Source organism: Natrix helvetica, assembly GCF_964273705.1.
Source record: "Natrix helvetica genome assembly, chromosome: 5".
NCBI classification, from domain to species: Eukaryota; Metazoa; Chordata; class Lepidosauria; order Squamata; family Natricidae; genus Natrix; species Natrix helvetica.
In genome coordinates, this window is record NC_138551.1 from 100,623,126 (window position 1) to 100,651,099 (window position 27,974).

General features: G+C 42.2%; 1 protein-coding gene across 1 annotated transcript in view; it reads right to left on the reverse strand.

Annotated features, from left to right (window-relative positions):
- Nucleotides 1-27,974, reverse strand: part of LRMDA (leucine rich melanocyte differentiation associated) — a 1,009,412-nt gene that overhangs the window by 157,777 nt on the left and 823,661 nt on the right. The window contains 1 exon segment of the mRNA XM_081955714.1: nucleotides 6,939-7,023. Coding sequence (XP_081811840.1) covers nucleotides 6,939-7,023 — 85 coding nt within the window.

The following is a 27,974-nucleotide window of genomic DNA, read 5'->3' on the forward strand; positions in this document are numbered from 1 at the left end:
CTACCGGTTCTCCAGAACTGGTCAGAACCTGCTGGTCCTGTAATCAAAATTCAGATGCTTGACAATTGGTTCATATTTATGATCACCAATGTGTCTCAAGGACACTTTATCCCCTTTCCCCTCCTTCTCACAATGGGGGAAGTCAGAGTCACTTAACAACCGGGTTAAGTGCAGCGCCGTGGTGGCACAGTGGTTAGAATGCAGTACTGCAGGCTATTTCTGCTGATTGCCAGCTGCTAGCAGTTCAGCAGTTCAATCCTGACTAGCCACTGCCCCCACCCCTGAGGTAAACACAACCCTGAAGCAGCCCTTAACGAAATCAAGTTTGACATCACTGGTTTAGATGTAACTTTCCATGCTAAACTAAATTCAGAAATAAAATCTAAACATCATTGCCGGTCCCTTCCTGTGATTAAAAAAGAAAAGTCAAACAGTATTTTCCTTCATGACTTCTGCCTTGAGACACCCACAGCAACGACCAAACCTTCCAAAACAAGTGAAATTGTATATTTGAGAAATTCCCTCGTAAAACCTGCAATTGCTTATTACCTTATTTCTTAACTGGCATTACAATCTAAGCAACGTCACAAGGTGCCAATGATCTGCAGTCTATTTAACATCATGCCTATTTATTTTTATGGGCTCTCATTATTGCTCTTTGCCCTAAATTAGAGGTACATTCCTGGCTGCAGTTTCCCTGCTCTGCCAATTCAACATTGCTTTCCTTATTTAATTTCCAAATCACGCTTCAAACCTTTGTCAGTCAAAACTACACAGTCACACATTAGAATGGTTACAGATAGCATGAAAATTAAGAGGGCCTCGTGTTGAATCCCACTCTTCTGTCTAGGCAATTTACATTTTACAATTTACATGAGTTCTCCCGCACATCAGAGGTGGCATTCAGCCAGTTCTGACAGTTCTGGAGAACCAGTAGTGGAAATTTTGAGTAGTTCAGAGAACCGGCAAATAGGCTGGCTCTGCCCCTGCTGCCTCCCAGCTGATCTTCTTTCGTTGCCCTGAACAGGAGAACGGAGCTGGAAAGATGGTTAATGGGGTAGGGAGCGAATAGAGATTTTGCAGTACCCTGCCATGTCCATAAAGCCACACCTACAAAGCCATGCCATACCCACAATGCTACACCCACAGAACTGGTAGTAAAATTTTTGAATCCCACCACTGCCACACAACAATATTTTGTTCAAAATATTGAACAAAATTCCACTCTCGGTTTCCAATTTAATTTACAATACAATACAATACAATACAATACAATACAATACAATACAATACAATACAATACAATACAATACAATAGCAGAGTTGGAAGGGACCTTGGAGGTCTTCTAGTCCAACCCCCTGCCTAGGCAGGAAACCCTATACCGTTTCAGACAAATAGCTATCCAACATCTTCTTAAAGACTTCCAGTGTTGGGGCATTCACAACTTCTGGAGGCAAACTGTTCCACTGATTAATTATTCTAACTGTCAGGAAATTTCTCCTCAGTTGGAAGACTGCTATCATGTCTCCCCTAGTCCTTTTTTTCATCAAACTAGACATATCCAGTTCCTTCAACCGTTCTTCATATGTTTTAGTCTCCAGTCCCCTAATCATCTTGGTTGCTCTTCTCTGCACTCTTTCTAGAGTCTCTACATTCCTAGTTTGGATAATGAAATGTCTACAAGAAAACCGCCAAGTTTAGAGAGCACAGAGGACCACTCATTTCAACCCCGAGGTACAAAGATTCTCCTTTATTGATAGAGGAGAACTCCTTTCATAAAGCTAGCATCATAAATTCGGGTCAAAAATGAGAGGGAAAAAAGAAGGCACAATGCTTGACTGGGTGACTTGAGGCCAGTCAAGTCTCACCCTCCCCTCCAGCCTACCTCATTCATTTTTTTGCTGCCAGAATAGAATAGAATAAATGTCAGAGTTCCAAACAGCATCCAAAATTAAATCAGAGTCAAAGGCACATGGAACACATGGAGTCAAAGGCAAAGAATTGGTCAAAGTTCCAATTTATTAAGAGAACTATGTTGGCGCATCTGGGAAAACCCAAATCTGAAAGCTTCCCGGTTTCCCCCACCCAATTGAAAGTTCAAAATTTTGTCCCCACACCCACAAGTCCATCACATGGTCCAATCTTCCACTGCTGTGCTGGCAGGTCCACCCATCCAGTTCCGGGTCAGGTGCAGGGACAAAGGATGACCTTGGCTTTCTAGAAAGGAATTTTATTTTGGTTACATAGCATTTAACTCCGTACCATCCCCCCTCCCATTTTCCAACAATAGAAATGACATAATAGAATAATAGAAAGTGTGGCAGGCCAAAGATCCAAAAGGAATATGGCTGCAGGCCTGAGAATAGAATAGAATAGAATAGAATAGAATAGAATAGAATAGAATAGAATAGAATAGAATAGAATAGAATAGAATAACAGAGGTGTAAGGGACCTTGGAGGTCTTCTAGTCCAACCACCTACTTAGGTAGGAAACCCTGTATCATTTCAGACAAATCGTTGTCCAATCTCTTCTTAAAAACCTCCAGTGTTGGAGTATTTACAACTTCTGGAGCAATTTTTTCCACTGATTAAGTGTTCTCACTGTCAGGAAATTTCTCCTTAGTTCTAAGTTGCTTCTCTCCTTGATTAGTTTCCAAGCATTGTTTCTTGTCCTGCCCTCTGGTATTTTGGAGAATAATTTGACCCCCTCTTCTTTGTCGCAGCCCCTCAAAAACTAGAACACTGCTAAGGCATTATAAAGTGGTATTAAGCAATTGCTTACTATTTGCGGAGCTTGGATTAAATCTATTTCATGATTTTTCATCTTAACAACATGTTATACTTTAAAAAACCAAGCAAAACAACAAAATCACAGGTCATTTTTTCTTTGTTGAATATCTCACAATATAGAAAACTTCATGTAGAAACAGGAGTAAATCAGCTGGTAACGATAAAGTGCAATTCACATTAAGGCAAGGGACAAACTCTGACTAATCATGATAAGATGCTATGTAAATTACACAGGAGATTCCGAGCTATCCATTGCAATTGTAAAGAGATGAAGCCCCTGCAGTAAACCGGGAAAGGAATCTAGCAACTGTATCAATAACAAAGACTGTAAATCTATTTGTCATTGATAGTGTGTGAAAAATAATTACCTTCTGGGAAACAGAACTCTTTTGTTCCATTTTTGTTTCCATGTTCCATTAGCATGTTTTTAACTAAGTGTTGCAATGTAGTGGGGTGAGTTTGGACATCCGTTTGTTTGCCTGCCTGCCTGCCTGCCTGCCTGCCTGCCTGCCTGCCTGCCTCCCTCCCTCCCTCCCTCCCTCTCTCTCTCGTCTGCCTGCCTGCCCACCTGCCCATTTGTCTGTCCGTCCATCCATCCATCCATCCATCTACCATCTGTCTCTCTGTCTATCTCTCTGTCTGTCTCTCTGTCTATCTATCTATCTATCATCTATCTATCTATCTATCTATCTATCTATCTATCTATCTATCTATCATCTAGCTAGCTATCTATCTCTCAAATATAGGTTTTTTATTTTAGATTTGTCCATTGGTGTGTGTGTGTGTGTGGGTGGGTGGGTGGGTGGGTGGGTGTGTTTGTTAAATAATAAGACTGAGTTTGAGATTTCAAGTGGATGGATTTGGCTCACAAGTTTGTTTCATTTCAGAGGAGCAAATAATATTTTGTGCCTTTTAAAACTAAAATGCCGGGGCCGAATGCCAGATGGGATGTCAAATCCCAAGAGAGAGAGAGAGAGAGAGAGAGAGAGAGAGAGAGAGAGGGAGGGAGGGAGGGAGGGAGGGAGGGAGGGAGGGAGGGAGGGGGAGGGAGGGAGGGAGGGAGGGAGGGAGGGAGAGAGAGAGAGAGGGAGAGAGCTTAAAAAGTCTGAAGTCAAGTTAAATACACTTCAAGTAAACCAGAGAGGAGAATGTTATCCAAGGCTCAATTGACCACTTGTAGGTTATTTACTTTCAAAGAAAGCATAAAGGAAAGGATGCTTTCCAGGTGTGGCGAATGGAGTCTAGAATCCCCCTCTTGGAGACCCCTCCATTTCCCCCATAAAACACAAGGACGTTTTCTGAGCTAAAGCATCCTTAATTGGAGTCAAGGGTGTACTGAGCAAAGAATGAAACACATAAACATGCCATCTTGGAATTCCACCCTTGAGATTTTCCTATTCCCTGAACGATCCGCGTCTCGCGTAGAAGAATGAACCAGCGATTGCATATGTAAATATTGGTGGCTTTCTGGGAAATCTTTGCAACCCAAAGTCAGAAGAGACTGACCACTGCCTTTATTTCGTTTGTTTACTTTATTGTCATTGTACATATATACACAGCATATCCATACAACGAAATTCACATAACACCCAGAGACTAGGCCCAACACACATGACAATTCCCAAACACACCCCCACCCACCAAAAATTCCCCGGCCCTAAACCACCCAAGCATCCATACAACAGACCAAGTAATGCTGTCCAACAGCTCACTGATGGTTGCCCTTGAGTTCATTGTTGAATGCCATTGTAGCTCTGGGATAAAAACTATTCAGAAGATGTATGGTCTGAGTTTTAATTGTTCTGTACTTTCTGCCAGAAGGCAACAGTCCAAAAAGATTGTAAGCAGGATGGGAGGAGTCTCTGAGAATGTTGTGTGACTTTCTTAAACGGCAAGATGCAAAGGTGTCGTCCAGGGTCAGTAGCCCAATGATATTATGGGAAGTTTTAATGAGTCTCTGTAGAGCTTTTTTGTCCACTGCAGAGCTGCTCCCATACCATGCAAGAATGCCGTATGTCAGGACATTCTCAATGGTGCTGCGATAGTAGGTCAGAAGTAGATGCTGGGATAGATTTATCTTCCTGAGCATTCTCAGGAAGTACAGCCTCTTCTGGGCCTTCTTTGCATGCATGTTAGCATTCGTAGTCCATGAGAGGTCCTCCGAGATATAAATGCCCAGAAATTTAAAACTATCAACCCTCTCCAAGCCCCTTTCATTTCCAAAGGGGCTTGTTTACATGGCACTGAATCTTAGGGCAAGGAGCAAAAGCATATGTGAATTGAGTTTCCTTCGGGCTCAGATGGAACCCCCCCCCCCCGAACCAACTCATTGGGGCTTGCTCAGATTATGATACATGCTAATAGTAACACATGTTGAAAAAAAAATCAAATTGAAGTGAACCCTCCCCCTCCCTCATCATCAAACTTTTATTATTCCAGTTGTGGCGATTTTATCAGACACTAACTGGATACCCCTGCTTCGCTATGAAACCATGTGATTGGACCAGCCAGCACGCCGGATGAGTCAAGCGCTGGCTACACCCATATAAGGCAACTGGCAGTTGGAAGAGAATTCTTTTCAGGTGGGAAGGGGGAGTAGAACATCTAACTACTTAGCATCGACGTGTGTTAATATAATACTGTATAAGAAATACTGATGATCTGATGGTCATTTCAAAAAATCCTTTCTTAGCGAGTACCTAGAAGCCTAGAGGAACATACATGCCACATTTCAAGTTTGTAGGCTTTAAATTTCTGGAGATTTTGTGATGAGTGAATGGCATTTGGCTTTTATATATATATAGATTTTAAGGGGCTGTTCATGGCCTAATTTAAATTTTATGATTAACAGAATGGAATATTCTTGTAGCAGTATATATTGATGCCCAAATGAGTAGGACTCCTAGATCCCTCACACAGTTGAGCCAGGTACCACCTATTCTATACCTGTGCATTTGTTTTTTCTTGCCTAAGTGTAGAATCTGACTTTTCTTGCCATTAAATTGCATTTTGTTGGATAAGTCTCAGTGTTCTAAGTCTGTCTACATCCTTCTTCATTGCTCAAGGTTAAACCATCATTTGGAAAGCAGTCACATTCATTCCCCAAACATAAGAGTTTATTTGCTCGTGCACCGAGTTCATCAGAGGTCATCTTTCCCTACTTTCTTTCAATATGAGTGTCAGAGAGGACCTTCCCTCCTTCCAGATTCCTGCCCCCCCTTCAGTTCCAAGATGATAGGATTAAGACATGGCCCTCAGGACACGACAGGATTAGTCCTCTACTCATCTCACCACATGGCATCTGGGAAGATTACATCACCCAGCAAGGCTCAACCAAGCCTGGGACTCAGGACAGCCTACAGAGTTGCCCATGCATGGCCCCATGGGAGTCTAACAACCAATCAGAATGAAGCTCAAATTCAAAAGCCCAGAGAGGGCATACAACTCAGGCACTCTCAGCATCTATTCCCTTTCCCCCCCAGGACCTCAAACCATCATCAATAAACCTTCTTTCCAAGCAACTTCCATGAATCCATTGTCTTTTCCCCCACTTGGAACTGAACCCAGAAGCACATTTCTTCTAACACTAGCTAAGGAACTGCTTATAAGTCCCTCCCTCCTCCATAGGATATTTAAGTGTGCAACAAATTCACCAAAATAAGATCATATCTACATTTTCCTCCTTCTAAAAGTTTGAGAGCTTTCCCGCTGTGAATAAGACTACACACTACCTACATACCAGTGGTGGGTTTCCATTTGTTTTTACTACCGGTTCGCTCAAGAGCGCATGCATGCTTGCGCGCAACACTTCTGCGCATGTGCAGAAGCATCCTGGTGGGTGGGCACAGCCTCCCGCCACTGCTACTACCGTTTGCCCGATCCGGGCAGAACTAGGAGCAATCCACCTCTGCTACATACCATTCAAAACAAAGTCTAATAGAGTCAGCTGTTGCCAATAGAGAGGACTGTTGGAGCTGGTTTAAAATAACAACATTCTAATTTAGACAAGTATTCTTACAGGTGGTACATCATCCTCAGACAGCCAACTGACAGAACAGAGCTGGCATGAGGTCTAATGGTCAAATGGAAACGTTTAGCAATTCACAACAATATGGCTTTGCATAAGCATGGCTGAATTTCTGTTTACCTCTGTGGTGGGTGAGGTTCCTTGTCCCAGAAGGCAGAGGTGTGTAGGACATCTGACTTGAGCTAGAAATATCTTCCATGGAATCCTGTAACAATAAAAGTGGAATAATTAATATTACAGTGTATAAAGATAGCCGTCGACTTACAACATATTTGTATAGTGACCACTCAGTTAGAACATCAATCAGAATCAATCTATCTATCTATCTATCTATCAATCAGAATACATGTTCTGATGGAGGCTTCCCAAGAGCATGAAGCAAAATCCTTATCCCAACAAAAAACCCTTTTATTAATTTATTGTGAATTCTGCTCATTCACATCCAGCAAAGTCTTTCGAGGGAGGATTTACAGCTACAGACTTTATCTGGCTTGGAGAGCTGCCAGGCCGATCTCTGCAAAACTTGGCAAGGAGTCTCGGAGAGTCACGAACCAATTAAGCGAACTAATGGTCTCCTGCAAGCTCCACTCCCCTTTCACTCCTCTTTTATTTCCTTTGGGATGGGCCATTCATCGTCTACCTGTGGCCTTAGTTGACCCCTGTTCTTTAGCTGTTCCCTTCATCTGGCAACTCTGTGCATGCGCACACTGGGAACAGGCCCCAGCTGTTCTTCTGCCCCACAAATGTCTGACTCCAAAGGCAGCTGATAACTGGCATACGGCTGTGGCCCCATCTCTTCCTCCGACACAGAGCCCTCATCAGAGTCTTCCCCAGACTCCAAGACTGGCCCATGTTCCTCCCCAACCTTCTTACTGTCTGCTGCTAGATCTGTTGGCCACTGGCGGGCCACAACAATAGAGCTGGAAGGGACTTCTAGTCTTGGAGGTCTTCTAGTCCAAAATCTTTCTCAAGCAGGAGACCCAAGACCATTTTAGACAAGTGGCTATCCAGTCTCTTCTTAAAAAAACCCCAGTGATGGAGCATTCACAGCTTTTGAAGGCAACTTCTGTTCCACTGTTTAGTTGTCCTCACTGTTAGGAAGTTTCTCCTTAATTCCAGGTTCCTTCTCTCCGTGATGAGTTTCCATCCATTGTTTCTTGTCTTGCCCTCTGGTGCTGTGGAAAATGAATTGATACCCCTTTCTGGCAGCCTTTCAAATACTGGAATTGTTCTATCATGTCACATCACTGAAAAAAGTGACTCACGACCATTTTTCGTCGTTCTGACCGTTGCTGCAATTTCCATCATCACATGATCAAAATTGAGACATTTGGCAATCTGTTCATATTTAAAACGGTTGTGGTATCCAGGTGTCACGTGATCCCCTTTTGTAACTTTCTGACAAGCAAAGTCAATGGGAAAGCCCAGTTCGCTTAACAATGTGATACTCAATTAACAACTGCAGTGATTCACTTAACAACTGTGGCAGGAAAAGGTCGTAAAATGGAGAAAAAACTCAATCACTATCTTGTTTAGCAACAGAAATGTTGGGACTCCATTGTGGTAATACGTTAAGCTGATATACAGAAGGTCTAAAGCAGGGGTGTCCAAACTTGGGAACTTTAAGACTTGTGGACTTCAACTCCCAGAATTCCCTAGCCAGCCTGGCTGGGGAATTCTGGGAGTTGAAGTCCACAAGTCTTAAAGTTCCCAAGTTTGGACACCCCTGGTCTAAAGCAATTATGTTAGTGACAACATTTACACAATTATAATCCATTCACAATTATAATTGCAATCTGGAGTGCAGGTAGTTTTATTCTTTCTGTGAAGCATCTTGGACCACTGAGTCTAGCCTAACTACCGTGTTTCCCTAAAAATAAGACAGAGTTTTATTTTCTTTTGGAAACCCTGCCCCTGAATAAGCCTTATTTTCAGGGTGGTCTTATTATTTTTGAGGTGCAGGAGGCGGCGAGCGTGGTTACCTCACAGCTGCTGCTCTGTTGCAATATTTTCAGGGAGGGCTTATTATCCAGGGAGGTCTTATTTTGGGGAAAACAGAGTCTCTTTGAATAATGCTAAATGTTCCCAAATCTAATGTATATAGATCTATTCAGTAAAATAAAACATAAATGTTGCATTCCTTTGGTTTTTTTTTAAAAAAATAGATAAAATATGTGATTGTTACAAAAGTTGCATAAACACAGAAAATTCAAAGAACTTATGTAATGGTTCTGTAAACAGCAGAACACAAAATAACCCTTCTAAGAACACTTGGTCTAGATTACAGTTTTATAAACACCTTGGATAAAATTATTGTGCCCAAGGTGACAAAGTTTTTTTTAAAAAAAAATCAAATTGCATTTACTAACAACATTTAGGGTGGCAATATCTAGATATTACTGAGGCACATTTTTAAAGAGGGTTATTTTCTGGTAAATAACATTTGGTATATATTCCTGTAAAATATGTTTTAATATTAGGATAACTGCTATACGCAATGTTTTTGCTAGAAATCAAAGGTCAACATCGAGCAATGAACACAAGGAATCAGTGGCAGGAAGATAATTACATATATTGATCATTAAACCCCCTCTTACAGTGAAAAAAATGTATTTTTAAAAATATAGTCACTGTTCTATTGCAAAAGTTTGTTATGTTACTCAAAAATGCTTAGGATGAATAGCATCTATGTTCACCAGCCAATGCAATCTATTTTCCTATTTTGTTTCTATCACATCTTTATTATTTTTACAAAAACCTCAAGGTGGTGAACAGACTTTGCTCCTTCCAGTTTTGGTTACCACATTACAAAAAAAAATGTTGAGACTTTGGAAAAAGTGCAAAGAAGAGCAACTAAAATGATTAAAGGCCTGAGACAAAAATATATGAAGAATGGTTGCAGGAATTGGATATGGCTAGTTGAGAGAAAAGAAGGACTAGGAGGCATGATAGTAGTCTTCCAGTATTTGAGGGGCTGCCACAAAGAAGAAGGGGGCCAACTTATTTTCCAAAGCACCTGAGGGCAGGACAAGAAACAACAGATGTAAACTAGTCAAGGAGAGAAGCAACCTGGAATTGAGGAGAACCTTCCTAACAGTGAGGACAATTAACCAGTGGAAACAGCTTGCTTTCTGAAGCTGTGGGTGCTCCATCACTGGAGGATTTTAAGAAGAGACTGGGCAGCCAAATATCTGAAATGGTATAGGGTCTCCTGCTTGAGAAAGGGGTTGGACTAGAAGACCTCCAAGGTCCCTTCCAACTCTAATCTAGTTGATTGATTGATGGATGTTGGAGTCATTTTTGATCCCAGGAGGCTGCAGGGAGGCCTTCTAGGCCCAAAAGTGGGCACAGGGTTGTGCGGTGCTCCCCCCTGTGGCCCATTCTTGGTCCTAGGAGGCTGCAGGGAGGCCTACTAGGCCCAAAATGGGGTGCACACATGTGTAGGGGGTACGGGGGGTGTCACGTGCGCATGTGCAGGAAGGCAGAGCATGTGGGGGTGTCGGATGTGCATTGCATTACGGGTGCGGGCACATGTGCATGCAACAACAAAAAGGTGAGCCATCCCTGCGCTAAACCCTGACGTTAAAGAAAAAACCTCCCACAAAAACCAGAATTCTCAAGAACAGAACTAGCTATGGAAACTGACCGGGACATTTGTAGCACATGATAAAGTTTAGCCTGCAAGATGAAGAATGGAAGACATTCACCTCAGAGAAAACTTTTCTGATTTTTCCAAGTAATCTACAACAGTATGCAAAACACAGGTGCTTTCCTTACGCTGTGTTTTGACTTGTCTGCAAATCCAGGTAAACGTGTTTAAGCTTTTGTCACTTTTTTTTTTAAAATGACCTATTCACCCCTCCTCTGGGTTACTCCAACGGATCAAAAGAAACAGAGCCGGTCCATTTGAGACCTTTCAAATATTTTCTTTCTGCTCAAAGGCTCTTAGTTGAAACCTTGATAATAGCAAAGATTTCTCTGTAGTAGTTTTAATCTCAATTTTTTGGCTGTTGACAGTTTGATGATAGCTTTTCTTAAAATTACTGGAAGGAAACTCTGCCTTTTCAGCAAATCCCACTGACAGATCAAAATCCAAGAACTTTTTAAAATGATACTGGCGTGAAGGGACAATTTAGCTTTATTCTCTATGTTAAGAAAAGGAAGAACAGAAGAGTTGTTCACAGGCCCTCTTAATGTTTTTCTGTCAAAAAATATAAGAGTCTCATTACCTCTCCATAGAGTCTGCAGTGACACACGCTGAAACTATTTTGCAAAAATTAAACTGGCTAAATATATATATATTCGTAGATTTTCACAGGTGTAGGTATGCTGGTCTTGTTGTATTCGGGTCTTTTCCCGAGTAAGATTGAGATTGTCTTGGCAACATTTCAGCGAGGTATCACTCGCCATCTTCAGGCTGGTGTTTTGGGCTTAAAGCGTGGTCGGAGCTGCCGTCTTTCTATAAATCTTGGTTTGTGTGTGTGGAGTGCTGGCTTTGTTTCAGTAAATGGAATGATTGGTTGTGTGGTTGTATCATGATTGGTAGATTGGTCCTGATTGGTCCTGGCTGTGTGTCCGTTGTTATTTTGTCTTGTAACAACCTGGGTGGTGGGTTGGGCTCATTTGTTGACTAGGGCTGATTTTCAGATGTCTGGTAGGCAGGAGGTATCATCACGTTTATTCATGTTGTGGGGGTGTTTCTCTATTTCGATAGCTTCCATAATTATTCTCTTGTTGAAGTGTTCAGTTTTGGAGATTAACCTGGTTCCTTCAAAATTAATTTCATGTCCTGTAGCTTTAAGGTGCTGGAAAAGGGAGGAAGTTTTTTCTTTTTTTTCTTACTGCATTCTTGTGTTCTGCGTGCATTAATTCTCCTGTTCATTTGTCCTATGTACGTTGCAGGGCAGATTTTGCATGGTATTTCGTAGACTCCTTGGTTTTCTAGCTGGATTTTGTCTTTGGGGTTTCTTAAGATGTTGGCTATTTTTTGGTCAGTGTTGAAGGCTGTCTTGATATTAAAGCTACAGGACATGAAATTAATTTTGAAGGAACCAAATTAATCTCCAAAATTAAACACTTCAACAAGAGAATAATTGTCTTGTCTTGGCAACGTTTCGCCAAGGTCTCACCCGCCATCTTCAGGCTGGTGTTTCGGCTTCATGGTTGTGTGAGTAAAGCGTGGTCAGAACTGACATCTTTCTATAAATCTTGGTGGGGGCGTATGGAGTGCTGACTTTGCAAGTGGATTGATTGGCTGTGTAGTTGTATCATGATTGGTAGATTGGTGCTGATTGGTGCTGGCTGTGTGTCCGTTGTTGTTTTGTATTGTAATAGCCTGGGTGGTGGGTGGGGCTCGTTTGTTGACTAGGGCTGGTTCCAGATGTCTGGTAGGCAGCAATCTTACATGGGAAAAGACCCGAATACAACAAGACCAGCATACGGTATATATATACTAGCTGTACCTGGCCATGCGTTGCTGTGGCCCACTCTGGTTAAATGGAAAAGAAAGAAAAGAGAAAGTGCAAGTCCCCCGGCAGAGGCAGCCCCACATGGAAATGAGCCACGGTGGCCCCTGCAAGAGCCACCACGGAGGACGCTCCCACAGGCCCAGGCCTGGCTGAGCTGAGGAGGAGAGGAGGAGGAGGCAGCCGCCACCCCCGACCCGGCTTCCCTCAGCGGTGGCAGCGAGAGGAGGTGGTCGACGTCCCCTGAGGAGCAGGAGGAGGAGGAAGGAGCCACCCCTGGTGACACGGATGCGAGGCAGCCCCCGCTGGCCGTGGCCCCATCCAGAGATGCCGTCGCTGCTGCAGTCGCCACTTCACGGGCCACCCAACGGCCACCCCAGCCCCTCTGCACCTCAGGCTGATACCGCCGCCCCCCCGTCGGAGCCGCCTTGGCGAGGCAGTAGCTGGCTCCCTGTGAGAGGAGTGGAGAGCATGCACAGCCAGCTGGGCTGAGGAGACACTCCACCTCCATCTCCTCTGGAGCTCTACTGGGCTGGGCGGGGAGAGGCCGGCTTAAGGATGGGAGGAGGAGGCCAAGGGATGGGGCAGACACCGCCCCGCCGCATTCAGAAAGGCCTAGCGGGAGGGGAGGAGAGAGAGGGAGGGGGAGGCCGAAAGGCTTCGGCTCCCCTTGGTGGAAATGGCGAAGCTCGTTGGAGGAGGGGCGGAAAGGGGAAAGGGTGCAGCCGCAGCCCAGCCACACATATAAAGGGACCGTCGGGACGAAGCTGGAGAGAGACCGAACTGTTCCGAATGTACTATACTCAAGAAATGAACGCTATGGTATAGCGTTTGATGTTTTTATGTCCAGCCGATGGCACTGGTTTTCAAAAAAGCATGTTTTTACAAAAAAGCATGTTTTTACCTGTCAAAGGTGTGACATCTATATAATATACATATATAAAAACATGCACGTAGTCAAATGCAACGTTGTGTCAAAATTTCAAAGCAATCGGTGACGAACTTTAGGAGATTTGAGATTTTGAACAAACAAACATTACATTTTTGTTTATATAAATTATATATATATATACATACATATATATGTATTTGTGTTACAACCCCTGGTATGCCCAAATATGGGAGGGAGCTCACTACTCCCTCTTTCTGTCATTCCACTCATCACAGAAAACCAACCAGACAGAAACCCATATTTTTATTTTTTTTCAGCACAAATACAACACATACATACATACATACATACATACATACATACATATATATATATATATATATATATATATATATATATATATACACACACACACACACGCACATACATACATACGCACACACACACACATACATACATACACACGCACACACAGACATATGTATATGTCTGTTGCAGCGTACTGGTTGCGACGGGATTCGGAAGCTACCACTGATGTATACACTGATGTATACACACACACACACACACACACACACACACACTCACACATATATACACTATACATACATACATACATACACACACACATGCATACATACATATACATACATATACATACACATACATATACTTATACCGTATTTTTCAGAGTAAAAGACACACCTTTTTTCCTCAAAAAAGAGGCTGAAATCTGGGTGTGTCTTATACGTTGAATACAGCATTTTTTTGCCTCCTGAAGCCTTGCCCCCTTCACCAAAATGGCTGTGCATAGCTTTGTGAAGGCTTTCAGAGAGCTCTCGGGGGCTGGGGAGGGCAGAAATGAGCAAAAAATGGGCTGGTTTTTGCCCCCCCACCCCCAGCCTCCAGCAGCACTCTATAAGCTTCCATAAGGCTAGGCATGTTTTTGTTTTTGTTTTGACAAAAATCAGGCTGTTTTTTGCTCGTTTTTGGCCCCCTCCCCCAGGAACACTCTGCAATCCTCCCCAAGGCTATTCATGCCTTTTATTTGAAAAAAAACGAGCCCGTTTTTGCGAAAAATGGGCCGGTTTTGGCAGGTTTGCAGAGTGCAAAAAGCTATATATATTAGGTGAAACCTAATTCAAAGACTGTAATTGTGAGTGAAACCAGTGGTGGGATTCAGGCAGTTTGCTCCACCTCATGAGAAGCAGTTGTTAACTTTCTGGGCAGTATTGTGAACTGGTTGTTGGAAGAAATCATTAGGGCGGAGAACTGGTTGTTAAATTATTTGAATCCCATCACTGAGAGGGACCTTGGAGTCCTAGTTAATGATCAGTTAAACATGAGCCAGCCATAAACAGAAGCATGGAACCAAAATCACGTGAAGTATCAGTAGCACATTAAAAAGCCTTAATAAGGCCACACCTGGAATACTACATCCGGTTTTGGTCACCACATTACAAAAATACTTTGAACGGTCACTAAATGAACTGTTAAAGGCCTGTATTATTACAAACAATACTATATGGTTACTTCTAATCGGTTGTGCATGTTGAGAAAAAATAACAGGCAAAACAACAAAGCTCTTTTGGGCTCCGTTGTGGTCATAAGTGGAGGGACTATCTTAAAGACCAGAGTGATGGAACCTGTTCTGCCTAGCTCTCTGCATCTGTTTAGTTTCACCAATGCTATGCAATTAAACAATCTCTCGCTGTTTATTCACTCCAAAAAGTCAGATCAATCTCAGGAACAAAAGTCAAGTTTGTCCTAAACTTGATTCTCTTTAGGAGGTGGAGAACTACACTGTGAGTAAAAGTCTATAGAGATTCTCCGTCATCCAGGTCATGGTTGTCCCAAAGGTGCTTTTTCAGGAGGCAACTGGACTTTCTTGTTTTTTTTCTTTTGAAGACATTTTGCTTCTCATCCAAGAAGCTTCTTCAGCTCTGACAGGATAGTGGGGAATGGAAGGATTTATATTCCTTGCAGACAGCTGGTCATTTGCATCCTTTTAGAGGGTTGTTGAAGCACTTAGAGGTTTATCTGTGTCCTCAAAGTCACCTGAGTAGTGCAAATTGTTCCTGTTGCCTGTCATTTTTTCCTCTGGAAATCCATTCCACACCATTCAAAGCATTTTCATCCCAAATTGTATGGCTAAAAGTCTGTAGAGATTCTCTGTCCTCTAGGTCATGGTTGTCCCAAATGTGGTTTTTCAGGAGGCAACTGGACTTTCTTGTTTTATCTTCTGAAGACGTTTCACTTCTCATCTAATAGAATAAACTAGAAGAGAATTCTTTATTGGCCAAGTGTGATTGGACACACAAGGAATTTGTCTTTGGTGCAGATGCTCTCAGTGTACATAAAAAGACAAGATACATTCATTAAGAATCATAAGGTGCAACACTTAACGATAGTCATAGTATAGTCTTTATTGTCATTGTACAAAATAAATACAACAAAATTGGTTGTACAAATAAGCAATCAAATCATACTAGGAAAAAATCAATATAAATCGTAAGGTTACAAGCAACAAAGTTATAGTCATACCAGTGACATGCAGTGAGGTTTATGGCTGGTGAGGCTGGTGACGTCATCAGCACGAGCCGCGGTCCCCTTCATGTTGACTCAGGAAGGCGGGGAATGGGACCACATGTGCAGGAGGCTGAAGCTACCTCAGCCTCCTGCACACGTGGCCCCATTCCCCGCCTTCCTGAGTCAACATGAAGGGGACTGCAGCTCGCGCTCTGCTGTCCCCTTCATGTTCACTTAGGAAGGCTCGTGAGCAGGAGGGAGGCTGAGGCTAGAGGAACCTCCTGCACATGTGGTCCCATTCCCAGACCACGTGTGCAGATGGCTCCTCAGCGCCTTTTCCCCTTTTTTTTATTTTCATGATGAGAGTGGTGAGGCTCTGCCTCCCCTGCCTCCTCTGACTGCACATCCCTGAGTCATACTATCATAAATGGGAAGAAATGGGTGAAAGGAATGATGAGAAGACTAATAGTAATAGAAATGCAGCCTTAGTGAGTAATTTGACATTGTTGAAGGAATTATTTGTTTAGCTGAGTGATGGTGTTCAGGAAAAAAACTGTCCTTGTGTCTAGTTGTCTTGGTGTGCAGTGCTCTATAGCATCATTTTGGGGGTAGAAGTTGAAACAATTTATGTCCAGGATGTGAGGGGTCTTTAGATATTTTCACAGCCCTCTTTTTGACTCGTAGAGTGTACAGGTCCTCAATGGAAGGCAGGTTGGTAGCAATTTTTTTTCTGCAGTTCTGATTATCCGTTGAAGTCTGTGTCTGTCTTGTTGGGTTACAGAGCCAAAGGAGTCAGTTATAGAGGTGCAGATGACAGACTCAATAATTCCTCTGTAGACTTGTATCAACAGCTCCTTGGGCAGTTTGAGCTTCCTGAGTTGGCGCAGAAAGAATATTCTTTGTTGTGCTTTTTTGAAGAAGCACAACAAGAAGCTTCTTTTTTCAAGAAGCTTCCATTGGGAAATCCTTCCATTCCCCACTATCCAGTCAGAGCTGAAGAAGCTTCTTGGATGAGAAGCGAAACGTTTTCAAAAGAAAAAAAACCCAAGGAAGTCCAGTTGCCTCCTGAAAAAGCAGCTTTTACACTGTGTCCTACAAACAATATTTCTTTATTCCATAAGTAAGATCCTACAGCTCTAAATCAGCACCATTAAGAACTGTATCCCTATTATTACAAATCTACACTGAAAATATATTTTAGATGTTTTGAGATTAAAAAAAGCAACAGATGTTGGTTCTTGATCTCTCCTTTTCTTTTATTCCTTGATTTCCCCACTTTTAAGCCTGCGAAGACAATACCATCAAAGAATAGGAAAATAAAGGACTTTTATAGGATTACAGAGTTGATCACTATCTAATTTATTGTTATATATTTACTGCCAGGGTGCAGTAAATTATTGACGGAGAACCTATTGTCCTTTTTTTCCTCTCTCCCCAGGACGTATAAAACAAGTCTTAATTCAATTTTTGTTGTTAGCTGTCAGATATACTACAGCAAAATATTGGAAAAACTAAAGAACATCCTTTTTTTCGATCAATGGTATTTAAAAGTATGGGAAATAGTCTGGGCTGAAAAACTAACAGAATTGCAAAGAGTCTTGAAAATACAAATAAAAGGATGGTTTTATTTGTATTTTGTCACTCTTGTTACAAGGTAACAAGTATGAAAACACATGAGAAAATGGCACAAATAAATGGATATAAATAAACAAAACATAGCCCATAAACACATAAAAAGAGTACATATAAATGGGGACAGTAGGACAGGGACGGTAGGCATGCTGGTGTGCTTATGCACGCCCTCGTTATGGACGTCTTAAGAAACACGTAAGGTCCACGGTAGACTGTTTAAGGTAAAAGGTATGGGAGTTAGAGGAACTAACAGCAGGATTAGGTAGGGTGTTCCACACATTTACTACAAGTTGGCTGATACACACACATCACCATGTTATTCATTAATTCAGGATTTTAGCTTCTTATTTATTTAATCTTAATCTTATTTAATTGTCCTAACTTTAATTGTTTTGTACTTTGTTTTATGTTTTTATTATGTTGTAACCTGCCCAGTGTAGCTGCACATTGAGATGGGTGGCATAAGTACTTAGGAGCAATAGTAGTAGCACTGATATACCGCTACACAGTGCTTTACAGCCCTTTCTAAGTGGTTTACAGAGTCAGCCTATTTCCCCCAACAATCTGGGTCGTCATTTTGCCCACCTCGGAAAGATGGAAGGCTGACTCAACCTTGAGCCAGTCAGTATTTTTTTTTTGTAAAAAGTTTTTATTGGTTTTAAAACATTTATAGGGAAAAGGTAATAGGGTACATAGAAAATTTTAGTAGCTCCCATGTTAGCAGTAGAAATCCCCCCAAATCTCACACTTTTACAATTTTAAAGATAACATGTAAAGGATAGCATAAACAGAATTCTTACTTTATATCAACAACATGTTCAATCATCTCTTTCTTTGTCACTTTCTAATATATCAACAATTACAATAATATTTTAGATATATTTATTTTTGTGACCTGAGCCTTTTCGATATTGCTCCCTCCTCCCTGCCCCCGGGTGGAGCCATGCCCCCCCTCCCCATATCTTTGCTGCCTTTTTCCCCCACCTCTGTTATCTTCGTCCTCTGGGAGGGAAAGATGTTTTTTTAATAAAGGCCTCTGCCTCATCCACTGTCTTAATTCTAACTTGGCTTCCGTCCCAGAAAATCAGCATTCCTTCTGGCAATAACCATCTGAACCAAATTCCTCTATTGTATAATTTCTTTGATAAGGAAGAGTACTTCCTCCTTTTTTCTCTAATCTTTTTTGGAATTTGCTTTAGAATGGTAGAGCCTGTCAGTATTGAACTCCTCGCAGTGAGCAAAGTCAGCCTGCAATACTGCATTCTAACCATGGGAGGGAAGGAGGAAGGAAGGACATTAGCAATAGCTCTTAGACTTATATACCGTTTCACAGTGCTTTACAGCCCTTTCTAAGCAGTTTACAGAGTCAGCACAATGTCCCCAACAATCTGGGTTCTCATTTTACCAACCTCGGAAGGACGGAAGGCTGAGTCAACCTTGCGTTGGTCAGGATCGAACTCATGGCAGTCAGCAGAGTTAGCCTGCAATGCTGCATTCTAATCACGGCATCACCACAGCTAAATAAATAAACACCCAATTGTGTATAGTTACCATGGGTCACACATGGCCACTGATTCTACTCTGGGAGCCACTGCATGGGATAAAACAGGTAACAATGAGTCCAAAGTGATACAGAATAGCTTCTTGATCATTAGGTATCATTCAGTGGTGAAATTCTAATTTTTTAACTACCGATTCTGTGGGTGTGGCTTGGTGGGTGTGGCAGGGGAAGGTTACTACAAAATCCCCATTCCCTCCCGATCAGCTGAAACTTGGAAGGCAGAGAATAGATGGGGGCGAAGCCAGTCAGAGGTGGTATTTGCCAGTTCTCCGAACTACTCAAAATTAGTTCAAAACCTGCTGAATACCACCTCTGGTATCATTCACTGAGCTTTTGATCACTAGGTATCATTCATTAAACATACGATGAATGGTTGCAGGAACTGGGCATGGCTAGTCTAGTGAAGAGAAGGACCAGAGGAGACAGGATAGCAGTGTTCCATTATTTGTGGGGCTGTCATAGAGGAGGGGGGGTTCAATCTATCTTCCAAAGCACCCGGAGGCCAGACAAGGAATAATGGATGGGAACTGACCAAGGAGAGATTCAACCTGGAAATAAGGAAGAACTTTCTGACAGTGGGAACAAGCAACCAATGGAACAGAAGTTGCCTTCAGAAGTTGTGGGAGCTTCATCACTGGAGGCTTTCAAGAAGAGACTGGACTGCCATCTGTCAGAAATGGTGTAGGGCCTCCTGCTTGGGTATGGGGTTGGACTAGATGACCTCCAAAGTCCCTTCCAACTCTGATATTCGGTTATGTGGCTATACTTCTAGGATTGTCTCCTGATGGCTTGGAGCTGCCTATGGAAGTGTTGTGACTTGGATTTCTCCCAGATTGCATGGCTGCTCCTAGATGGAAGAGATGGTCAGGGCTATCAGCTTGATCAGCTCTGATTGAGACATCAGTGGGGTATCTATTAGAACAACAGGACCTTATTTATCCTTGTCAATACACATCAGTATTATTGTAATACTTGACACTCTAGAGGAAATCTTTCAAGACCACGCAGAAGCTTCAACCAGCCCAGAATGCCATAGCTCAGATGCTGGTTAGAAGATGTCAACTTGACCACATAATACCTGTGCTCCAGGTCTGCGCTGTGTTCCCTATTCATTTCTGAGTGTTGGTTTAAATCTTTAAAGTCTAATGTGTCTTGGGATTGAGATGCCTTCAAGATTGCCTTTTCCACTTAATCTTAACCCTCTCGACATTGAGTCTTTGGGAGGGGAGAGAATTTAACTAGAGTGGTGCAAGTTGAAGGTGAAGATGGATAGATTAACCCCAAGATTAACACCAGACTAATAATCAAGAAGTACCATATTTTTCGGACTATAAGATGCACCAGAGTATAAGATGCACCAAGATTTTGAAGAGGAATTTTTTTTTAAAGGTTTTTGCCCTCCCCAGCCTTTAGGAGCACTTCAGGCCTCCCAAACTGTCTGCATGCCCTGGTTTTTGTGAAAAATGGAGCATGCAGAGGATTTGGAAGGCCAGTAGAGTGCTCCTGGGGGCTGGGGAGGGCAAAAACGAGCAAAAAAATGGTCCTTTTTCACAAAAACAGGCCTGGTTTTTTTGCAAAAAACAGGGCTTGCAGAGAGTTTGGAAGGCCTGCAGAGTGCTCCTGAGAGCTTGGGAGGGCAAAAACACCCCCGTTTTTGTGAAAAATGGGCCTGTTTTTTGCTTGGTTTTGCCCTCCCCAGCTCCCAGGAAGACTTTGTAGGCCTCCCAAACCCTCTGCATGTCCATTTTTGCAAAGAGGGTGGGGTTTTGGGAGGCCACAAATGCTGTATTCAGTGTATAAGATGCACCCAGATTTTCACCTTCTTTTGGAGGAGGAAGGTGCGTGTTATACTCCGAAAAACACGGTAAACATCAAGGAATTGTCAAACAAGATAACAGGAAACAGCCCAACCCAAGAAATTCCAAGGCCACTCCAAAACAATAGCCAAACAAAAAAACTGCCAACTCAGACACAGAAGCTAACAATAAACAACAGCGCAACGAAGGAACCATCAAGTCCATTCCTACCAACACTGAGAGGGCAAGTCACTAGAATAAAAATTAGAGCAAATTCCACTCTCTTCCTACATTGATGATGTTACTTAGTTTGGGTAATGAAACTTCTGCAAGAAAACCATCAAGCCCAGAGAGCGCTTAGGACCCCACAGTCCTCTTCCTCCTCTTCCTCCTCCTCCTCTCTGCAAACCCTCCTCTCTTCTAGCACTGATGATGTTACCTAGTTTGGGCAATGAAATGTCTGCAAGAAAACCATCAAACCCAGAGAGCACCAAGAACCTCTAATTTCAACTACAAATGTTCTCCTTTATCTGTAAGATGTCTTTGGCCGGGACCTTTTGTGACTTCAAGGTCACAATCATTTTTTTAGCTACAGTACAGAAGTGGTTTCTTTCTTATCTGGCCTATAGCTCTGAGATTTCCTAGTAGTGTCCCATCTGGTACAAGCAGGCCAAGCTCTTAGCTTTTTAGGTCAGCCAGGTGCTGGCAACCAGGAAAGAGTCAATTCTAAAAGGAGTTAACTTGAATATCTTCCAGTTGAAGGTATCTTTCTCAGTATGTCCCAAAGGTGCTTTTTCAAGAGGCAACTGGACTTCCTTGTTTTTCTTTTGAAGACATCTCACTTCTCATCCAAGAAGCTTCTACAGTTCTGACTGGACAGTGGGGACTGGAAGGATTTATACTCCTTGCAGACAGCTGGCCATTGGCATCCTTTTATTTGTGTCGTCAAGGTCACATGGTTGTGGAGCCTTCTTGGAACTGCTGGAAGGACTGTGTTGTAGACTGCACATAATCTACATCAGGGGTGTCAAACTCAAGGCCCAGGGGCAGTTCCAGCCCACAGGTGCTTAAATATGATCCACGGGGCTGCCCTGTAAACAGCGAAGGACTGGCCCGCAGTGCCGCTGCCAGCAAAAACTGCTCCATTTTCGCTGCCAGAGAGTTGCAGGAGGCTATTGCGGCTGGGAAGGGAGCTCGGGAGCTCATTTTCTCTCTGGCAGAGTGCTCGGCCCATCACAGGCGCCCCCAACATGAGTAACGTCATATTGGCCATGCCCACCCCGGCCCCCTGAGGTCAAATGCAACCCTAATGCGGCCCTCAATGAAATTGAGTCTGACACCCCTAGTCTACATACAGTCAGAGCCGAAGAAGCTTCTTGGATGAGAAGCAAAACATCTTCAAAGAAAAAAAAAACAAGAAAGTCCAGTTGCCTCTTGAAAAAAGCACCTTTGGGATAACCATGACCTGGATGACGGAGAATCTCCATAGACAAATCATTGAACAATTTATATGAGGCATCAAATTAGCATCCTGAAGAAGGCTTTGTTTTCCCCAGCCAAACTTGTAAAGTATATTGTGATCTTATACATTTGTTTCAGCACAACACATGAAAATCCTCTTCTAACCATTGCATCTCATGGTCTTTTGATCCCCCTGTTTTCCAAGTTTATTGGTCAATCTATCTCTCTCAACCGAAGATCAGGTTCCTTGAATCTAACAAAATGAGCTTTAATCCAGCAAAGCTCAGGCCACCATAAATTTTTCGGGTGCTTCAAGTGTCACCGGATTCGGGGGCTGTTTTCGTTGCAGTGAACTAACACAACTCTCCCCAAGCAAAAAGCTCCAAGGTAAATATTGCATGGTTGACAATTTAATTTATCAGCTTCAAGGAAGAAGGACATCTGCTTTTTTTTTTAGAAGAGGGTCATAGATCTTCCTTTCTGCCAACCTACTGCAAACTTGGTTTCAAGAGAAGGAGGAAGGTCAGGGCTGTGCCGTGATTTATGACAAGTAGCTGTTGTTTGTTGAAGAGTCCAACAGGTGGCACGTCATCTTTGCCCATAGTTTTTTTTATAAACTTTGCTTGCGAGAACGATCCAAAGACTTTATTTTTAATTTGAAACGTCGCAATGCCATAGGATACCCTGGGAGGCCCTCACTGTTGATAAACCTGTAGCATAAATTAGTCATAGAGAGACATTTTAATTAGGGAGAAATACCAGCTGGATGACATTAACAGGAGTGGTCTAATCTTCACGGGCTTAATGAGAAGACCTACTAACCCTACAGAAAATGGAACTTGTTTTCGGGAGAGGGAAAAAAGAAAACATCAGACATTTAGTGACCATGGCACTGAAGAACAAATAAGTGTTTCATTAAGGATTCTTTATTTTTTTGAGGTGGGGGTGAAATTTCATCACCACAAGTATTGCCAAGATATCCCCTAAACAGACTAGACTGTAACAATATGCTGACAGTAGCTAAAAGGGTCCCAAAATATATTCTAAAAAGAGACAGGAATGGCTACTCATTTAAGCTGGCAATGGCTGATTTTGATAAATTGCAAACAATTTGATGGAGAAAAAAAATTGTTTCAGGCTAAAAGACAGCAAGAATCTTCAACTGAGTTAGAACTAATAAATACCTTTCCCCTAAAAGGTAAAAGTTCCCCTCGTACATATGTCCTAGTCGTTCCTGACTCTAGGGGGCGATGCTCATCTCCGTTTGAAAGCCAAAGAGGCAGTGCTCTCTGAAGACTTCTCCATGGTGATGTGGCCGGCATGACTCAACGCCGAAGGTGCACGGAACGCTGTTGCCTTCCCACCAAAGGTGGTCCCTATTTTTCTACTTGCATTTTTACATGTGTTCGAACTGCTAGGTTGGCAGAAGCTGGGACAAGTAACAGGAGATCACTCAGTTACACAGCACTAGGGATTCAAACTGCTGAACTGCCAACCTTTCTGATCGACAAGCTTAGCTACTGAGCCTATCTTTCCCTTATTCAAGTATAAATACCACCTTTGCTTTAACAAAATGAGGACCAAAAATGAGCACGGTGGAGCCCAAAGGCTGTTCATGTCAAGTAGACTTCTGTACAAGCCTTCAAGGACAGGATAAACCAAGTACTTTCAGGAAATGTCCATGCACTGCATTAGAATGGAGAAACAATCTAGTTGAGAACAAGCTTCAAAATATTGAACTATTAGGCATGAAGATTCAGGACCACACCTGAAGTTCCAGTTGAACTGATTTATTGCTCATACCTATGAACAGGAATTTAGTAAGGCCATACTTGGAATACAGCATCCAACTCTGGTCACCATGATATAGAAAAGATGTTGAGTCTCTGGAAAGAGTACAGAGAAGAACAACAAAGATGATTAAGGAGCTGGAGGCTAAAACATGGGAAGAATGTTTGCAGGAATTGGGTATGTCTAGTCTATGAAAAGGAGGACTAAGGAAGATCTGATAGTTCCAGTGTTCCAGTATTTGAGGGGCTCCTACAAAGATGAAGGGTCAAACTATTTTCCAAAACACCCAAAGGCAAGATAAGAAACAATGGATGGAAACTAACTAAAGAGAGAAGCAACCTAGAACTAAGGAGAAATTTCCTAATGGTGAGAGCAATCAACCAATGGAACGGCTTTGCCTTCAGAACTTGTGGGTGTTCCATCACTGCAGGCTTTCAAAAAGAGACTGGAGAGCCATTTGTCTGAGATGGTATAGGTTGATCCTGCTAGATCAGGAAATTGGATTAGAAAGCCTCCAAGGTCTCTTTGCAACTCTGTTATTCTATGAATCTAGTGAACAAACTGCACTAAATTGTTGCCAGAGAAGAATCAAGGGAATTCAAGAGGGGTTGAATTTAGGCCATTTGTGGGAATGTAATGATGGTAGGCCGATTCCTCGCTTGACTCCATCCCCAGCTCTGCCTGCTTCTAGATGAATGATGTTTGGCTAGTTGTAACATTAATTCACTATTCACCACTAGCATGAAATATTAAAGGGAATCATTTAACAAACTGCATTCCTTTTTGGTTTGGTGGGTGCAGTGCCTCAGATAGAAAGTCCATACAGAGAGTGGTGAAGACAGCAGAGAAGATTATAGGAAGCTCGCTCCCCGTTATTCAGGATACTGCTTATAAGGGCTATGTGCTTAGAGCTCAAAGTATTGTTAGAGACCCAATACACCCACTTCATGGTCTGTTTCTGTTGCTCCCCTCAGGGAGGAGACTTTGAAGTATCTCTAGCAGGACTACCCGATTCTGTTACAGCTTTGCTTCTTTATGCCATCTGTCTGGTAAGCTCACAAGATTCATTTCTCTCGCCATGTACATGTATACATCCAAACTAGACTGTGTTGCTTCTACGTGCCATATAATGTATGTGGGTATATGCTTGCTTGCTTTATTTATTTATTTATTTTGTCATGTTTATGCAGTGTGCATTGGAGATGATGACCCTTTGAGAGCTGCATGCAATGAAATTTCAATTGAATGTATGCTTATTAGTGTATATTCAAAGTGACAATAAAGTTAGTCTAAGTCTAAGCCTTTATGCTCATGGGTCTAAGGATCCCTGGAGGAATGAGGAGGGTTACAGATGCAAAAATCCAATTGTTTAACTCTGTGATTACAGAACTACCCCACCTAGTTACCATCTTAACAACAATACTACGGTATCTACAGCAGCAACCCCCAACCGTTTGGGGACAAGGGACTGGTTCTATGGAAAGAACTGGAGGGGAGCGTGGATTCGCATGCTGCCTGCATCGGGGGCTTCTCTTGTTTGCATTGACCGGTTGTCATTCAACCACAAAGCAGATTTACTAGAACTGCATGTCATAATAATAATAAAAATAGCAAGGTTTTGTCTGAATTAATGTCCTTCTCCACCAACCAGCAGCAGATAGAAGGTATAGATCAGACATCCAGCCCTTGCTTATCAGTGGCGACTGAGTGGAACAAGTGGCCAGTTTTAAGTTTCTGGGTGTTATCATAAAAGAGGACCTGACCTGAGGTGCTCAATTGCAGCCCTGGTCAAAAGGGCCCAGCAGAGATTATACTACCTGAGACTTCTCAGGAAACAACAACCGAATGAAAAACTCCTGATAACCTTCTACCTCTGCACCATAGAGAGTATTTTGACTTACTGCACCTGTGTATGGTTTGCCAATTGCACAGTGGCAGATAGGACAGCGTTCCAGAGGGTCAACATCATTGCCCAGAGGATCATTGGTTGCTCTCTCCCCTCTTTGGAAGAGCTTTATAGCTCCCACTGCCTTAAGAAAGTTCAAAACATTCTTAAAGATCCATCTCATCCTGGGCACCCTTTTTTTGAACCATTACCATCTGGCAGACGGTACAGGACAATAAAAACAAATAGGCTGAAAATCAGCTTCTATCCAAAGCAGTAACTATATTGCATTCTACTGTATAGTGCAATATTAATGCAATATCGGGTTTTCAATTCAATTATATAACATGTGAAGGATGTGTGTTTGTGTTTTTATTTTTATAGTTATAATAATGTACACTGAAGATGGCATTTAATTTCATTGTACGAAGCACAATGACACTAAACTAAACTAATCTAAACCAAACCAAACCAAACCAGATCCAGAAAGCAATGCCTATAAAAGACAGTGGACCCATCTTTGCAGCAAAAATGACAACAACAACAACAACAACAACAACAACAACAACAACAACAGCAAGGAGCTGCAGAAGGGAGTTGGCTTAATTCACTTCATTGCATTATTAGAAACCAAGGCTGCAAGAGATGAAAAGATATTTCCCCTTTTATTGCTAATACAACGTAACTGATAAACCTATTCAGACTTTTAACCCATAGAATTGAAGTGAAGGCAAATGATGATTGCAGATTAATTTTTTAAAAGTTGGAGGCTTGGCTACACAACAGAAGGTTGTTGCTAGATGACTTACTAACCCTCTACACCACTATCAGGCAACCAGTTTATTGCTTAACTTCCCTGGTTCTCTGCCCTTAACCCAAGGTAAATTGCTACATGGAGCCATGGCAGTACGTAAAACAGCTTTCTTTGTATAATGATTACACTAGGCACTCCTCCTCGAGCCTAGGCATCGAAACCTAGGCATTTAGAAAAAGTATTTACCAAACTGAGGTGAATACAGCCCAATTGCTGGCATGGTTGAGAACCCCTGGTCACCACGATGTAAAAAAGATGTGGAGACTCTAGAAAGAATGCAGAGAAGAGCAACCAAGGTGATTAGGGGACTGGAGGCTAAAACGCATGAAGAACGGTTACTGGAACTGGGTATGTCTAGTTTAATAATAAAAAAGGACTAGGGGAGACATGATAGCAGTGTTCCAATATCTCAGGGGTTGCCACAAAGAAGAAGGAGTCAAGCTATTCTCCAAAGTTGCTGAGAGTAGAAGAAGAAGCAATGGGTGGAAACTAATCAAGGAGAGAAGCAACGTAGAACTGAGGAGAAACTTCCTGACAGTTAGAACAATTAATCAGTGGAACAGCTTACCTCCAGAAGTTGTGAATGCCCCAACACTGGAAGTTTTTAAGATGTTGGATAACCATTTGTCTGAAGTGGTGTAGGGTTTCCTGCCTAAGCAGGGGGTTAGACTAGAAGACCTCCAAGGTCCATTCCAACCCTGTTATTCTATAAACAAATTTCTGTCTATGATCCACATTATTCTCTTGCTCAGTTGGCTAGTGCCTTTACCCTAGTGAATGAAACCGGATCCCATTTAAGTGTTGTTTTTTCTTTTACTTACCCTGTTTCCCTGAAAATAAGACCCAACTGGAAAATAAACCCTAGCATGATTTTTCAGAATGCTCAGAATATACCCCAAAAATAAGCCCCAGTTAAGATCATCAACCAGGTGGGCACAATTAGTACCATTGTTTGTTTTGTTTTGTTTTTATTGGATTTATATGCCGCCCTTCTCCCAAAGGACTCAGGGCGGCGTACAACATTAAAAAACATGCATCCCAAAAGTTAAAAAGAAATTAAGTATATATCCAAAAAAACAAATCGAATTTATGGAACAATACATTTTAAAATGAGTTAAAATTAACAGGCCAGGCCGGCATTAACCGCCCCCATAAGACCTAACCAGAAAATAAGCCCTAATGCATCTTTTGGAGCAAAAAATAATATAAGACCCGGTCTTATTTTCAGGAAAACACGGTATGACATTTCTCATCTGCCTTCTACTTTCATACAAGGGGCTTATAAAAAAACAAAACCCGTTAACAACAACTAACAATAAAATCATGCAGC